The 15,805-nt window shown below is 51.0% G+C and overlaps 2 protein-coding genes across 4 annotated transcripts; both read right to left on the bottom strand.

The window, feature by feature from the left end:
- Positions 1–330: 330 nt before the first annotated feature.
- Positions 331–3,592, bottom strand: AURKAIP1 (aurora kinase A interacting protein 1). Of its 3 annotated transcripts, none has more exons than XM_050322606.1 (4): positions 3,573–3,592; positions 2,999–3,087; positions 1,986–2,428; positions 331–1,012 (listed from the first exon to the last, which is right to left on the bottom strand). In XM_050322606.1, exons 2-4 carry the CDS (start codon positions 3,048–3,050, stop codon positions 905–907), a joined length of 603 nt encoding a protein of 200 aa, XP_050178563.1. In that variant the 5' UTR covers positions 3,051–3,087; positions 3,573–3,592; the 3' UTR covers positions 331–904. The 3 variants fall into 3 exon arrangements, with proteins under 3 accessions (XP_050178563.1, XP_050178565.1, XP_050178564.1); XM_050322608.1 differs by having other exon boundaries at positions 3,560–3,577; XM_050322607.1 differs by lacking the exon at positions 3,573–3,592 and adding an exon at positions 3,243–3,427.
- A 2,048-nt stretch (positions 3,593–5,640) lies between these two features.
- Positions 5,641–15,511, bottom strand: LOC126643869 (C-factor-like). The gene is made up of 6 exons (XM_050322604.1): positions 15,366–15,511; positions 8,530–8,581; positions 8,054–8,241; positions 7,489–7,644; positions 6,598–6,708; positions 5,641–6,384 (listed from the first exon to the last, which is right to left on the bottom strand). The coding sequence occupies exons 1-6, from the start codon at positions 15,504–15,506 to the stop codon at positions 6,271–6,273; spliced, it is 762 nt and encodes a 253-aa protein (XP_050178561.1). The 5' UTR covers positions 15,507–15,511; the 3' UTR covers positions 5,641–6,270.
- Positions 15,512–15,805: the final 294 nt, after the last annotated feature.

Below are 15,805 nucleotides of genomic sequence, written 5' to 3'. Positions count from 1 at the left end.
GGACAAAGGGAAGGCAATTGCAGGGCAGCTTCCCTGGGCACTGCACAATGACCAGCCCGAAGGAGTCTGATTCTTATTCCCTCCTCTCTCAGAGCTCAGTTCACCCCATGGATGCAGACACTTAAATCACACTGAACCACCCAAAACTGCCTCAAACACAGAGCCTCAAAGCAGAACCCAAACCAGAGCCCAGATATAAAGCCCTCTGTCAGGGTTTATTTTTCAGACAACTGTATTTTTTCACAGCTTTCACGACCCTCTTCAACCACACAAAACCAGGTGATTATCACCAGGGTTGCCTCAGGCACAAAAGTTTTCGTAGTTCATGAATAATTAGCTCTGAGCTTTTATTGATACCAAGATCCAGATGTTCTGTATGACAGGGATCAATCAAAGGGGAAAAACCAAAACCAAACCAGTCTTTTATTAGCACAAAATAAGAGCACAAACGTGCCTTTAAGGTTGTCCATGCAATGCCCAAGGCACGTGCACACCAAGGCTCCAGGTAAAGCTTTTGCAGATACAGAACACATTCTATGGGATTCTGATCCAACTCCCATCTCCCCAGAATTCTTAGAAAACACCAGCCTTTCTGAAATAAGGCTACTGAAGAACGCAGGTCTGAACTTTTCCAAATGCTTGTGCCATATATACAATCAAGAGGAATTCTTCCACTCTTATGTTCTAATGAATCAGACAGGAATTCCAGAAATTCAGCTGCAGCCCAGGACACCTCTGCTGAGACAAAAGAGCAGTGCCAAACCCGCACCCAAGAGCTCACACCACTCCTCTGGGACTGCTTATTTCATCACATTCAGAGAGAGGTTAAATGTCATCCACGTACTGAAATTATTATTTTTTTTTTTAATTACAATTACAGGTCAAAACTCGTGACAGGTGGGTTTTATCGCTTTGAGCTCCTCAGGAATATCTTGGGTGTTTGCCATCCTGCAGGAGGGCCTTTCAAACCCGCCCTTTTCCAGATGCGCTCCAAATCTTTCTCGAACTTGATCTAAAACAGAAAAAAAGAGAAGGACAAAAAAAAAAAGGTAACACAGCCCAGAAGCAACACCTGAATATTCATTCACAGCCACTGCCCACATGTCCCAAGGACAGTCTAACACACACAAAGGAAACAAAGGCAGCTTGTTTTGAGTGACAAAATATTTAACCTTGCTGCAGACAAAACATTAGAAGATGTTAAAATGCACAAGGATCTTGGTAGCTTTATTTTAAAAGCCTTGTGCAAGAAAAAGTGAGAAAATGGACAATGAAATGGACAAGAAAATTAGGAGGATTTTCTCATCATTTAAGTGTTCAACACTGCCTCCTACAAATCTGAAGGCATGGAATTACAATTAACCCCAATTTGCATCCGGGCAAGGTGAGAATTAGCAGAGAATGAACTAAACTGTATCACAGCAAACCCTACTGAAAGGCAGCACTGATGAGAACATCCACAGCCTGAAGAGAGGGCTGTGTCTTCCCCCAGCCCTTCTACTAAGGGAAGAAAAAGGCCTCTCTAAAGGATAAAACAACAGGAAGCATTTGAGGATCTTGGCAAGACAGGAGAGAAATTAGGATTAAACCAATCTCCGTGATATAACACAGACACATCTTTCACACAAACACTAAAATTCTTCTCCATCAGCCCCATCTTTTTGCAATTTACTATCAGGGAAGAAAAATTTCACTTATTAACTATCTCACCATCCCAGAATCATTAAGGTTAGGAAAGGTCTTCAGGACTGTTGAGTCCACCCTGTGCCCCATCCCCACCTTGTCCCCCAGCCCGGGGCACTGAGTGCCATGTCCAGTTGTTCCTTGGACACTTCCAGGGGTGGGGCTCCACCCTCCCTGGGCAGTCCCTTCCAGTGCCTGACCACCCTTTCCATGAGGAAATTCCTCCTGATGTCCAACATGAAATCAATTCCACTTAAAAACACGTTTACACCGGGAGAATCCCCCCCCTTCCCCGAGCTCACCTGGCGCTTCTTCTTGCGCCCCTCCTTTATCCTCCTGCGGATGAACTTCCTCCTCTTGAGCAGCTTCTTGTACTTGTGGCGGTTCATTTTCCTCCTGCGGATCTTCAGGACGTTCTTGCACTGCACGGCGTCCCCGGGGGCCGCCCCTCCTTCCCCCACGGCCGCTCCCCCGGCGGGCGGGGGGCACTCGGACCCCTCTGCGGGCTCATGGCCCACCTCCCCCTGAGCTCCCTCTGCCTCGGGGAGGGAGTATCTCACCGACAGCCAGCTCTCCAAGGGGCTGATGGAGAGTTTCCTGGGAACCAGGATCTCCTCCAGCTCAGGGTCCAGGCTGTGCCAGTGCTGGGGCTGGGCCCCGCTCGTGTTGGGGGGCTGGGTGCTGTAGTGGGCGGACGTGGCGCGGCAGCAAAGGAAGGAAGACACCGACCTGGGCAAAAGGTGGCCTTCAGGAGAAAAGAATTTCATTGAGGAGGCAGAATTTTTGTACTGTCGTCACAAAAAAGCCTTTCTAAATTTTAATTACACTGCTATAACGCCACCCGCTAAAAATACATCGTGCTTTACTGTGTGAACTGCCCAAGTCACCCAGGCAGAGCAGGGTGGAGGTTCTCCTTCACTGAGCAGACCTGGTCTAGTGGAAGGTGTCCCTGCCTACAGAAGGGATTGGAATTAGATGATCTTTAAGGTCCCTTCCAACCCAAACCATTCCGAGATTCCACGAAGTGCAATTTGGAACGGTGAGGAACTGCTTGCTGTATCAAACCTTCCTGCTGCTGAGGAATCTCCTCTTTGGCTTAGAAAAGGTTAAATCAGAGCTACTCAATCCTGACATAATGGATCAGAGATGTTAACAGCACTCAGCAAGCACTGACTCAACAACAGCCTCCTCACTCCTGCCATTGCTTCCCCAAAAAGAAATTTCTGAGAAACAGATTACCCCAGAAAAAAACAAAACACAACACAACACAACAAAAAAACAAATAAACAAATAAGGTCGCACAACACCAGTTTACCTGCAATTCTCGAAGCCTTCAGCAACTGGGAACTCAGCTGTGCTATCAACATTTTGTTTCACTTTGTTGACTGGCAGAGCCAGCAGTGACTGTTAAAATAAGAACGTTTATTCCAGGAGGCAAACATGCATTTCACAAACAAACAAACAAAACAAAACAAACAAACAAAAACCAAACATTCTCTATTTAACCCCAAACCCCCAAAAGACGGGCTGAGACACCCTAAGCACCCTCCTCGTTTTACTGTATCACTCTGCCGGGCTGTGCTGTGGGGAGGGCGTAGCTGAGCCGCGGAGGTGATCAATTAACAAATCTCGGGTTGTTTTAGCTTTAAAAACACGGCCACCGCAGCCGAGTCCCCCCGGCCCAGCGCTGTTCCCCCCTCAGGCCGGCAGGAGCGGCCGCTCGGCCCAACGATGGGGCCGCAACCGACGGGCAGCCCCCGCTCCCCGCAGCCCTCCCGGCGCTCCCGCCGCTCTTCCCCCCCGAGCCCCGGCACGGCCCGCACGGAGCCCGCCCGGCCCTCCCCGCCGCCATCCCCGCCGCCATCCCCGGCATCACCGCCATCACACACCGGCCCCGCCGCCGGAACTTCCGCAGGCTCCGCCGGCGCCCTCTGCGGGCCGCGGGGGGATGAGGTTTATACCGAGCGTCACGGTCCTTCGTGCTCGGTACCTCGTGGTTCTTCGTGGTTCCCCACACAGTCCCTCACGGTGCCGGTCTCGGCCCTTCGTAGTCCCTCACGGTCCTTCGTGGTCACGGTCCCTCATGGACCTTCACGGTCCTTCACTAACCCTCGCAGTCCTTCACAATCCTTCACGGCCCCTCATGGTCCTTAATGGTTCCTCATGGCCCTTCACGGCCTCTCATGGTCCTTCATGGTCCCTCATGGCCCTTCATGGTCCCTCATGACCCATCACAGTCTTGGCCCTTCATGGTCTCTCATGGTCCTTCGCTAACCCTTGCGGTCCTTCACAATCCTTCACGGCCCCTCATGGTCCTTCATGGTTCCTCATGGCCCTTCATGGTCCCTCATGACCCATCACAGCCTTGGCCCTTCATGGTCTCTCATGGTCCTTCGCTAACCCTTGCGGTCCTTCACAATCCTTCATGGCCCCTCATGGTCCTTCATGGTTCCTCATGGCCCTTCATGGTCCCTCATGGTCCCTCATGACCCATCACAGTCTTGGCCCTTCATGGTCCCTCATGGTCCTTCGCTAACCCTCACAGTCCTTCACAATCCTTCACGGCCCCTCATGGTCCTTCATGGTTCCTCATGGCCCTTCATGGTCCCTCATGGTCCTTCGCTAACCCTCACAGTCCTTCACAATCCTTCACGGCTCCTCATGGCCCCTCACGAGTCCTTCATAGCCCTCATGGTCCCCGTCTCGGCCCTTCATGGTCTCTCACAGTCCATCATGGTCCTTCACGGCCCCTCATGGTCCTGGTCTTGGCCCTTCATGGTCCCTCGTGGTCCCTCATAGTCTTTCATGGTCTTGGTCCTTCATAGTCTCTCATGGTCCTTCACAGTCCCTCATGGTCCCTCACAGTCCTTTATGGTCTTGGCCCTTCATGGTCCCTCATGGACCTTATGGTTCCTCACAGTCCTTGTGGTCCCTCACGACCCCTTGCAGTCTCAGTCCTGGTCTCAATGACCTTGTGGAACCATCCCAGGCTGAGCCACCCCCAGCTCCCTCAGCTTCTCCTGGTGCTCCAGACCCTTCCCCGGCTGCGATCCAAAATAAATCATTCGAGCAGTTCAAACCCGGCGTGCCCCTCACCCGCCAGGTTTGCACAGGCACCTCAGTTGCACCTGGAAAGTCGATGTCTGCGTTGTGCTCACCACACTGAAACAGGTCTGAGCATGGAACTGTGGCACAACAAGCACACATCAGGAGGAATTTTGGACATCAGGAGAAGTTTCCTCACAGAAAGGGCTGTTAAAGATGGGAAGGGGCTGCCCAGGGAGGTGGTGGAGTCATCATCCCTGGAGGTGTTCTAGGAACGACTGGACATGGCACTCAACGCTCCAGTTTAGTTGACGAGGTGCAGATCAGCCAAAGGTTGGACTTGGCGTTCTTGGAGGTCTTTTCCAACCTCAGTGATCCTGTGATTCTGTTCCAGTGAGACTGTCTATCCCTGCTGACATGGGGATCATGGGAGGCGGGCAGACACCTCTCCCTTACACACCCTCGTCTGCATCTGTGGGCAGGTCTCGGTGGCTGCTGTCCAGGCACAGCCACACCTGTCTCTCCCTCTTACCTGGCTGTTGTTTGTCTTTCTTGCTTTTGGTGCAGGAACCCACCACGTTGGCACAGCATGAAAGTGCCTAATCAGCTGGCACGAGGGAGGGATGGTGAAGCCAATCCCAGACTTCAAAGAACTTTTTGCTTTTATACCTCCCTCAGCAGCACACAAGGGATTTATTCACCAGCTGCTTGTAGTGTTTCAGACCAGAACAAGGGTCTGTCTCAGTTTTTACACCCCACCATGTCAAACTCATCTGGCCTGAAAGGGAACAGCAGTGGCTGGAGTTCCTACTGCAAGGTAGAAGTGCAGTTCTCTGATCAGGGAAGAGAAACCAATGAAGAGAAATTAACTGAAGCGGTTCAGTAAACAGACTGGTTTTTTAAACAAGACTTTATTGGAGACACTTCAGAAGTTTATGTACAAAACAACATTCCCACCCCCATATCAGGATGTTAGTCACCCGCTGGGAACAAAGCAACGCCTGGTGTACGCTGTCAACCTGGGGACAGTTTGCCAAGGAATTCACAGAAGTACCAAATTCACGTGGTTTGGAGCTGGGCAATTTCAGCCTTGGCTCAGTTAGGACCGAAGGAGACCACAGGACCTTTTTTTCTGGAGACAGCAGACTTTCTCCAGCAGACTGAGCGTGCTGGGATCTGACAGCCTACACTGGCCTTGCTCTGAGCTCAGGTCATTTAACCCTGCAGAGAGCAAGAGGCCCACTTTGGTTTGGGAAGTGAAGAGGAACCAGCCCCCAGATTTAACTTGCAGGTGTTAATCCATTTCAGAGGGTTCCAGGAGATACCCACCACCAAGAGCACAGCAGTGTTTGCAGGAAGCATTAGAACAGAGCAGTAGCAATACCAAGTGAAAAGAGTCAGCCACTTTATTTTTCAAAGACACCTAGAGAGGCTGGATATCAGACTGGCTACTTCAACTAGTGTGTGAGGAAACCCCAGAGACACGGACACGAGAGGTTAGATCGTGACTGACGTGCTGTTTCTGTAGTAACCTGTGCACTTCTACCATGGCAGAGTTTCCCCTTGCCAGTCCAGGAAGGAACCATTCTCTTTTTCACCAAGACGCTCCAGAACAGAGAGAATACCAGGGATAGCCTCTTGCACCTGCATGGGAGCCTGGAAAGGATCAAGCTTAGGTCATTACTGGGAATTTCCTATGGAAGGGAATCAAATGCATTTAAGGAGTTACTGATATCAAGAGGGATGCATTTTCCTGCTTCTCAGCGTGCCTCTGCGGCACAAGGAGGCAAACACTGTGCCAGGAGTTCTTGATCAGGGGTTGGGATAAAAAGGGAGCTCTATTTTCACTTTTTCAGAGGTGTCACTTACCATGTTGCCACCCATGTCTGTCTGGAGCCAGCCTGGATGCAAAGAAATACAGAGAATTCCATCCGATTTCAGGTCTGCAGCAAGACACCTGGTGATCATGTTCAGTGCAGTCTGTGAGGGTGGAAACCATCTATTAGGGTGCTGGTTTATAAACCTCGAGCAAGACCTCAAACCAAGCTAATTGGCACCTCCCTTCCACCATTCTGGCAGTAACAGCATCACAGTAACTTATCCAGACTTACTGGCCCTGCATTCTCAGAAATACCTGTTAGTAGGAGCATTGTGGAAGCTCTATAACCACAGGTTGACTGCCCAAAGATGAAACTAAGTTTTGATGGAAGATACACTAGCATTTGAAACTCCTAAGGAGCCATGAGGAAAATAATGTTGACATAAGGACTGTGTTTTTCTGCAATAACCACTACACAAACCTTCATTTACTTCTGAACAGGGTAAACAAGTGTTTAACAGCTTATGAGTAGGTGGTGTAGGAGAAACTCCGTGTCTGATCTTGACTCTCTGTGCAAACTCAGTCTCTGGAGGTGAGAAAACTAAAAATCCCACCTCTCACTAAGCAGCATCACCACGTACAGGTCAGCACACCTTTTGCTGAGTTCCTTGCTGTCTCGCCTCAACGGGAGGGGAGCACAGCTGACAGCACACACATTTCATGGCATCAGTTCTTCCCCGAGTGCCAAATCCCTCTGAATCACAGCAGTAATTTGGGGGAGCCTGTTCTTCAGAAGTTCACCTGCAGGTGTTGCACAGGTCCCACTTCCACCCACGGGGAGAGCAAGCACAGTTTCTGTGTCCGTGGAGGTGCTGCCCACCTCCCATCACCATCCTAAGCTCAGCTGGTCTCTAACTCCCAGCCCAGGGGAGCCCACAAACCTTGGCTATCCTGTAGGGATAGACCTTGAGGAACATCTCATTGGCCTGGACGAGCTGCATGGAGGCAGCGAGAGAGGACATGTTGATAATAGCAGCTCTGTGGCAGCCCATTCCTGTGCTCAGCTGGGCTGCCTTCCTCAGGAGGGGTAGGAACGCCTGGGGAAACAAGAGTTTGGTTTAATTTCATGATTTTGGTTTGATTTAGTCTGCATAATTTCCCCATTCGAGGCGAGCCAGACTCCTGAAGAATTCCAGTACCACCAGCACAAAATGGTGATGGTTCCTCAGACTTGGTGGCCATAGGAAACCTTTCTAAAGCAGCCAGCTGGAAGTAGCAAGGACCTTCAGACTCTTCTACCCACGTCCTAACCCCACCTGCCCACTGAAGTGGCCTCACATCAGGCAGATCTAAATGCAGAGAAACATCCATGACAAACTGCTGCTCTCTAGACACGCAGTTCAACATCAGAACTGTATCCGTGCAGTTCCAGGGGAAAAACACCTTGGTTATAAGAAAAAACCCTCTGTGGTACCCCAGATGAAGCACATTCCTCCCAGTTCTTACCTTGGTGACCATCAGCTGGGCCACGGTGTTGGTTTCATAGATGGTGAGCATTGTCTCTGCCGTCACCTCTTCCAAGGAGGCCAGCACGTTGATGCCGGCGTTGTTGATGAGGCAGTTCAGCCCCTTGTCCCCCACGATTTCTTCCACTTCCTTGACTACTTTCTTGATGCTGTTTTCACAGACCACATCTGCACGGAGGAGGCACAGTGAACAGTGTGGATCAGTCTGTCTGGCATGACACAACACGTGCCCAAACCAAAGCTAAAGCAGAGTGGGGACATTTAGGCAGCGCATGGATGACAACGCACAGATGATTTTAGATGGATTTTTGTTTCCCCAGTGTTATCTTAAGGTGGTTTTCAGCTGCTGGAGATCATGTCCAGCTGCTGATCACCCAGGAGAGTGGGTTCTTAAGGTGTACTCACCTGAGGAAGCTGAAGATATTTCTATGGACAGAAATAAAGCCCTTTACTCACCCAGTTGGAGGAGCTTGATATTGCTGTACTGCTTGCTAAGCTGCTGGAGTTCCTAGGAAAAAGACATTTTTTTTGGTTATCTTCCACATACATAAATATAATAGAGAGAGAGAGATCTCCATGGCTATTACATAAAACAGTTTGAGATCTGCACCTCCAGGACTGTAACTGAAATATTGCCATGACTGGACCGAAGGCATCGATGCTACTTTGTTTTCCAGCCTGCTGAGCAGCTTTCCTGAGAGCCAGATCAACAGCTCCAAGAAACTGGACTCTTTCCCTGCTTAGTCAGATCCCAGCATGCTGGATTTTTAGTGGGATAGTTCTCAGTGTGCTCAGCTCCAGGGTGTGTTTGCAGTGTAAGCACCAAACAGCAGTTCCACAGCAGCCTCGGGGCTCAGGCAGCTTTCCAGTAAAAAGCCAGTAATTCCCCAATTCTGTAAGAAAAGCATCATTCCCCTGAAGCTCAGCTAGTGCTCTAGATCACTTCAGGGCAACAGGAACACGTAGACTGGAATTACTGTTTGCAGGAAAGGCAGTTTTCCCATGGAAATTCCGCTTCCCCGGCAGCCTCATAAGCTTGGAGCCGAAGGTGGAGCACACATGAAACCAGTTCCATGCAACAACAATATCCCCTGCTATAATTCAGTCATCTGTCGAGTGCCTCTCAGCAGAGACTGATGTTCCTGGAGAAAATCAGGCCTTTGTGGTGTTATGGCTTGGACAAAGTGTGTCCAAGTTGGATTTATAGGCCCAGCTGGAATACTTAGGTTTCTGTGCCATGCAGCCAAGTGGGAAGCGTGGCCAAACACAACAGATGGATTGCATACTCCCAGCCATGTTCAGGAGACAGAGCAACCTGGCCAAACATTCCAGCTCGAGCAAATCCCTTTCTTTTGCAGCCCTTTGGGAATGGGGGTCAGGAGGGCTGGGTTTGAAGGAATACTTCTCTGCCACTTGGAGACACGTAGGGACTCGGTGTCCTCTGACAAACTCGAATGCATTACAACTTTTATCTCGGTTCAAACCCCTCAGGATCCTCTCCAGGCTTGTTTGGGAAATTTGTTCTCCCACTGAGGCCAATCTACAACTGCAGTTCAGGATATTAAGGGGAGGGGGAAGGAGAACGAGTCAGAAGCACAAAACCAGAAGACATTCCTTCCCCTGGACAGGGCTTAGTTGGGGCAGTTTTCAATAAATTAAAGGCCCAGAACACGCTGTCTTGCTCATTGATAGTCCAGGATGAAATAGTTCTGCAGTGTCAAGGCCTGCAATAATTACATGGCTTTGCACTGTCACTGGATTTCAGTTTGACAGTATCACTTAATTGATAATAAACTCCACAAGCGCTGTGGCTTCTTGGGGTTTGTTCATTTGTTTATAGTTCATTTATTTATATGCTTTATTCTCTGACAGAAACAAGCTACTAACTCCTGCTAAAAGGCCAGGGTTGTTTTGTGTAGCAACAGCAACTGAGAGGCTTCTGAAGTGAGTAAGCAACATTTCCAATTAAAAAACTCCAAACACTGTAGCATTAAACATTCTCCAGAACATAAACAGCATGAAATTACAATCACTGCATGCAAATCAGGTTTAAAATTCAATGGTTTTTCCAGTTAGTTAATGACTTAGTTAACAAGTGACTCCCACTGCAGTGGTTTAAGTTTCTCAGAAGCAGCTTCCAGGCATAAAGGTAACCTAGACAGCTTTGGTCCTCAAGAATGTTACACCTGATAAAAGCTGAAAAATCCACTTAGAAAACCTAAAAAGTGCAGGAAAGCCTATTTTTTCCCCTATTGTGACCTGAAGGAACATGAGGAGAGGAGGACAGAGACAAGCAGGTCCAGCCAACATATTCCAGCTAAGGCATTTTTAGTTACTGTGCTGTGACAGCCAATTTACAAACAAACAAGACAAACAAAACCCAACAAAAAAGCCACAACACAAGGCCCTAATTCTGTGTTTAGCATGGTAGCTCTAGAACTGCTCTGCACCCGAATAGTCACCCCTGAGAATCCACTCTGAGGGAGTCCAAGAAGAAAATTAAACTCTGATTAGCATCTGTTGTTTCCTGCTTGCCTGATTTTTAATTACTGTTAACAAAGAGTCAGCCTTCTCTGATTTAAACAAGATCCTCTGGCACTCGAGGCTCCAGATACAGATTCCTCAGCACACAGGGTATTTATTGCTAGATTTCAACCAGGAATGTTTTGCTGCCTTTGTCATTTAGCAAGATTTACTTTGCCTTCTTTACAAAAGCATTATCCACTCCAGTTACAGCCCTTGGAAAGGATTTGGCTCTGCTAGGCCAGTTGGAAGCAATCAAGGCAAACAAACACAGACTGTGGGCAGCTTTGTCAGGATGAGCATTTCTGGGTATCCTTCACATCATCCTGCCTGCACTCAGCACAAAGCCAGAGGTGTATCCTCTGTGTCCCTCTGAGACAGGTTATGTCCTATCCCAATGTACAGCCAGCTCAGTGTTCAGTGTGGGACAGCTTCCACCAGCACTGCCCAGCCCCACAGTCCCCTCTGACTCAAGAAAAGCCAGACCTTAATGCTGTAGGAAGTGTAAAACACTTCCAGGAAAAGAAAAAAAAAAAAAAAAAACAAAAAACCAACCAACCAAACCAAAACAACAATACTGCAATAACCCCAAACTGGAAAGACTTCAAGAATGCCCCCTTTGCCTGATAGAACACATCCATCACTGCTCAGCTGCTCTTCCCAGTTGCAAACCCCATGGCTGAAAGGTGGGCAAAGGGAAGAAAAGGCCCCCCAGGCTGACAGAGCCCCTGAGGGGCAGGAGAGCTCTGGGTCTGATGGGGGCAGCCCTGGTGGTAACACTGTCTCCTTCTTCATGGGAAGGGAACCAGCACATTAAGCCCTGGCAGAGCTCTGGAGGGGACTCTTGAGCAGCGATTCCTTGTTCACCTGGGAACAGGAGGAACAGGGGATGCTCCTGTGCTGAGGTCCCACATCCACCTCCTCCTTTTCCCCCCTCAGAGCAGGGACTAAAGGGGCTACACCATTTTTAAGTGCGGTTCTAGACTTTGGGTCAGAGTATTTTTTTCCCTTTTATGGGAAAGCAGGATGGGGGAGGAAAGAGTACAGAAGAAAAGCAGGAGTGTGGGGATAATCACAGCTGTGTCCATGAGCCCCTGCAGGCTGCACTGGGGTTTGGTCCATCTGGAGAGCAAAGACAGGACGTCAGGGTTATTTTGCAGGAGATTTGTAGCTGCTTCCACTCGCAGGGCTGGAGCAGCCCAAGGAAAGGCAGATTGGAATCCAAGTGTGGCTGGAGGAGTCTCCCGATGGTACTTTTCCAGGAGGGGCAGCGGTTATCTGGATGTGCCTGCGGGCCTGCTGCATGTTATCGTGTGATCTGCAGCCCATTTGTTAGGCAAATGTTCTGGGGAGGCCACCTAGGAGCTACTCAGCACAAGAGCTCGGGTTTTTACAACTTCTGCCAGCACAGACTCACATGCAAAAGCCTGCAGCTGTTCAGCATTATCCCAAGGTTAGGGAGTTACAGGAGATGTGCTGCTTCCCCTGGTAAGCAAAGCAAAGTCAGCCTTCCCCAGCATCTTCCTCAAGTCAGGTCTTCAAGGGCTCTTCTCTGTGTCCGGTGTTTGGAGGACTGCAAAGTGTTCAGTCATCACTGCTGAGACATTCTCTACCCAAGATGGACACTGTCTTTACCAGCAGCTAAGGATATTTAATCATTTTTCCTCCAAAAACTGGAAGGTGATTTTTTAAGAGCCTCTTCATTTAAGCTTTTCCCATCCTTTCCCTACCCTCTGTGTTCTGCAACGGGAAAATGCTGCTCAGCCAAACCAGAGCAGAGCAGAAGTTAAAGGAACTGTCCAAAGTTGCTGTTCTCCAGGTTCATCCTCTAAAGCAAGAGAGGGAGGGGGGGACAGTGCACTCATATCAAAAAAGATTTCTCATATGGTCACTTATCACAAAGCAAAGTGGGAGGAAAATGAGACTTGGATTGCTGTCAAGAGAAAAAGCAAGCACTGACACTCAGCGTGCACAGAAGGAACTCACTCAACTTTGCAGCCCACTCTGAGTGGTCAACAAGCAGGTCTTAGTTGGGCAAAGCCCATTTCATGTGCCCTAAGCCAAGCCTGCAGTGCCAGTCTCTGGAGAGCAGGAACCTGAACCTGGGGTGTTCAAGATTTGATGGAAAAGTCAATGAAGGCAAAAGTTTCTTTCTGGGAAAGGAAAAAACCATAAAAACAAACAAACCCCAAGAGAAAATCACTGAACCTTTGCCTTTCCTACCACTCCACACTCCAGCAGCACTGCCAGGTTGGATCCAAGCTTGGAGATCGCCGGTTGAATTTGTGCTCCCACGAGCAGGACTCGCAGTGCTGGAGGCTCCAGCAGGTCCCTGCTCGCCTCGTGCCAGCCCAGAGGAGCAGCAGCACAAAGTGCAAACATTCAGGAGGTCACAAGGTCTTGTGCCAGCTCAGTGCATTGCAGATGGGGCAGATAACGCCGGTGAAAACCACCACAGTACCCTTGGTAAAGATTTCTCTCCCTTGCGGGGTTTCCAAACCCATCTGTTAGAAATCTGCTTTCAGCTGGCTGCAGAGGCTTCTATTGATGTCCTGCCAAAGCACAGCACATGGCCTAGAGGTCCTCGCAGAGAACAAAAACCCACCCTGCTCCACCAAGGACAAACCTTGCCCCCCTAAAACAACAAAAAGCTTAGGATGCACCCCATGTGTCCTGCAGAATCCCCACCGGGGTTCCTGGAATGTGGCTCTGGGCCAGCTTCCTGCCTACAGGACACGCTGCCAGCAGACTCTCCAGGTTTCACCGCAGGCAAGGAGTGACCCAGACTCTTCCCAGACACCCTGCGCTGTCTGAGGGCTGTTTAATCTCCTTGTGCAGCCTTACCAGACTTTTTGCTCCACAGTTTTAGGTACTGACAAGGCAAGAAACCCGAGGAGCTGTGCTGAGACACATCCGTGTAACGTTTCCTAGGAAGCTCTTCCTATTGAAGGCACCATTTCGCTTCTCCGTGTAATCGATCCGAGACCATTACAGTGAGAAATCTCTGCTGAACACGAGGGCCAGCCGGTGAAAAGGAGAAAGAACCTCCCTCAGCAGCGGCTCAAGCAGCTTCAGAACAAACAGCTCCGCGGGGAGATCTCTATCTGCCACAGGTCAGATGTCTCTGCTGCTTTCCTGTGCCACTGCTGCACCGGTGTTGTGCAACCACTAAAGGAAACAGGCTGGGAGCGGTGCCAGGTGTGGGAACAGGAGTTAAAAGGGAACAGAAGGGCAGTGGATTCCTGCTCAGGTGGTGCAGAAGGGGGTGAGGGGGAGCCACAGGGCCCAGAGCTCTGAAAGGCAGCCTGTGCACCTGATTTCAGCCTGGCCGGGCTGTTTCACAGCACTTCTATTCAGAAAGATCCTAAACGTGCTTTTGTGCTGGAGAGATTTTTTAATTTTACAGGAAAAAAAAAGGAAATTAAGACTTTTCCCTGCAGTTTCACAAGTCCCTGTAGAGCAGCAGAAGCTTCTGGTGCAGGTGCTGCCTGACCAACCCTGCACCACGTTTTTAAGGTTTTATGTAGCTAAGCAGTAAACAAAGTGGCTGTGTTTGGTTTACTGCTGGCGTGGTGTGATCACACTCTGTGTGAAAGGAATCAAATCCACCAGAAGGAACAGGTTCTGTTCACCTCCTCTGCATGTGCCGGGGAATTTACCTTTCCCTTGAAATAGGGCAGATGCAGAAATAGGGCTTTGGGTATCAATTCTCCTACCAAAGGCATCACAGAGGGGTTTGAGACAGTCACAGAGCCAAGAGCTCCGATTTCTGCAGCTCTGAAGCACCAGGAAGAGGGTGATACCTGTACATACAGCTCTGCTGCCCTAAGTTCACCTTACTGAGCAGAGTCAAGCTGAGATGAACCCCTGGAGGCCCCAAAGTGACCGGTGACCCTCATCAGTTTGCCTCCCAAATTTGTCTGACAGTCATTTATACAGCTCAGGGATGGGGAAGGAGTCCCAGCACCCTGCAGCAGCAGGGACGTGGGCTGAAAGGGAACAGGGCTGCAAGTGGCTCCATCAGCAGCAGGTAACAAAAGCTGCTGTTTTCAGCACAAAGTGCTGGTCCCTGCCCGGCCGAGGGGGGCACCGAGAGGAGCGTGGAATTCACGGAGTGTTGAATTCATCCTTCATTCGGGCTCCCTCACTTGTTGCAAGTGCAGTGGAGAAAGAGAAGAGGCAGACGGGGCACAGCCCCTTCTGGGGACACAGACACACCGCGTGGGGAGAGAAGGAAAGCTGTGACGGGTCCCACTGGGGATGTTTCTGAAGGATGCACTGCTCCTGCCGAGCTCCGGGTCAGTGCAAAACGGCAGAAGGCCAGGACAGACTTATCTCCAGCTGCAAATCCAGCGAGAAACTCGGGGCTCGGGGAGGGGAGTGGGAGGCGGGGGAGCAGCAGGAGTGCTGGAGATGCTTGGGGGCTGCGGAGTGTCCTGCTCGCTCTGCTCCTCCTGGGAAGGCTCCCGAGCGGCGATAACCCCCTGCTCCAGGTTCGGAGACCTCCCCGGCACCGGCTCCATCCGCGCCGGTCCCTGCCCCGGGCAGCTCAGCCCCCGCTCCAACCCATCCTCACTCCCTCCCATCCTCGCTCCATCCCATCCCCGCTCCATCCCATCCTCTCTCCATCCCATCCCATCCCGGGCACTCGCTGCCGGCGCTCGGGCGCGGAGATGCTCGGGATGTTCCGCGCTTCCCAAAGTGCCTTCTCCTCGCCTCCGCCCCCGTTACCCGCCCCCGGGGACCCCCTGCTGTCCCGGCCCGCTTACCTGCGCCTTCTCGGGGTCCCGGCAGGTCGCCAGGACGAAGTCCGGGGAGGGGGTGGCGGCCGCGAGTCCCCGCACCAGCCCCAGCCCGATGCCGCGGCTGCAGCCGGTGATGAGCACGGAGCGGCAGCGCGGCTGGGCCATGGCTGGTCCTCGGCTCGGCTGGTCCCGGCTCGGCCCGGCTGGTCCCGGCTCGCTGCGCTCCCGGCGCAGTTCTCCACCACACGCGGTTCTCAACCTGCGCGATGCGGGGCCGTCCCGGTCCCGCCCCCGCCCGGCGCCTCCCCCGGGGTAGGGAAGGAACGGTCTCGGACAGAGGAAGGTGGATCTGCTCTTCCCCCTCTCACAAAGCCCATCTCGCTCCCAAGCCCAGCTCCAGGAACTCCTGCAGGGAACAAGGAGAGCCTTGACCACAGGCTCCCCACAGGGCTTGAGTGTGCCTT

The sequence above is a fragment of the Myiozetetes cayanensis genome, unplaced genomic scaffold (assembly GCF_022539395.1).
Source record: "Myiozetetes cayanensis isolate MyiCay16 unplaced genomic scaffold, myiCay2020 scf28, whole genome shotgun sequence".
In the NCBI taxonomy this organism is placed as follows: Eukaryota; Metazoa; Chordata; class Aves; order Passeriformes; family Tyrannidae; genus Myiozetetes; species Myiozetetes cayanensis.
Note: the sequence above shows the minus strand (reverse complement) of the source record. Positions and strands in the feature narration are given on the sequence as shown.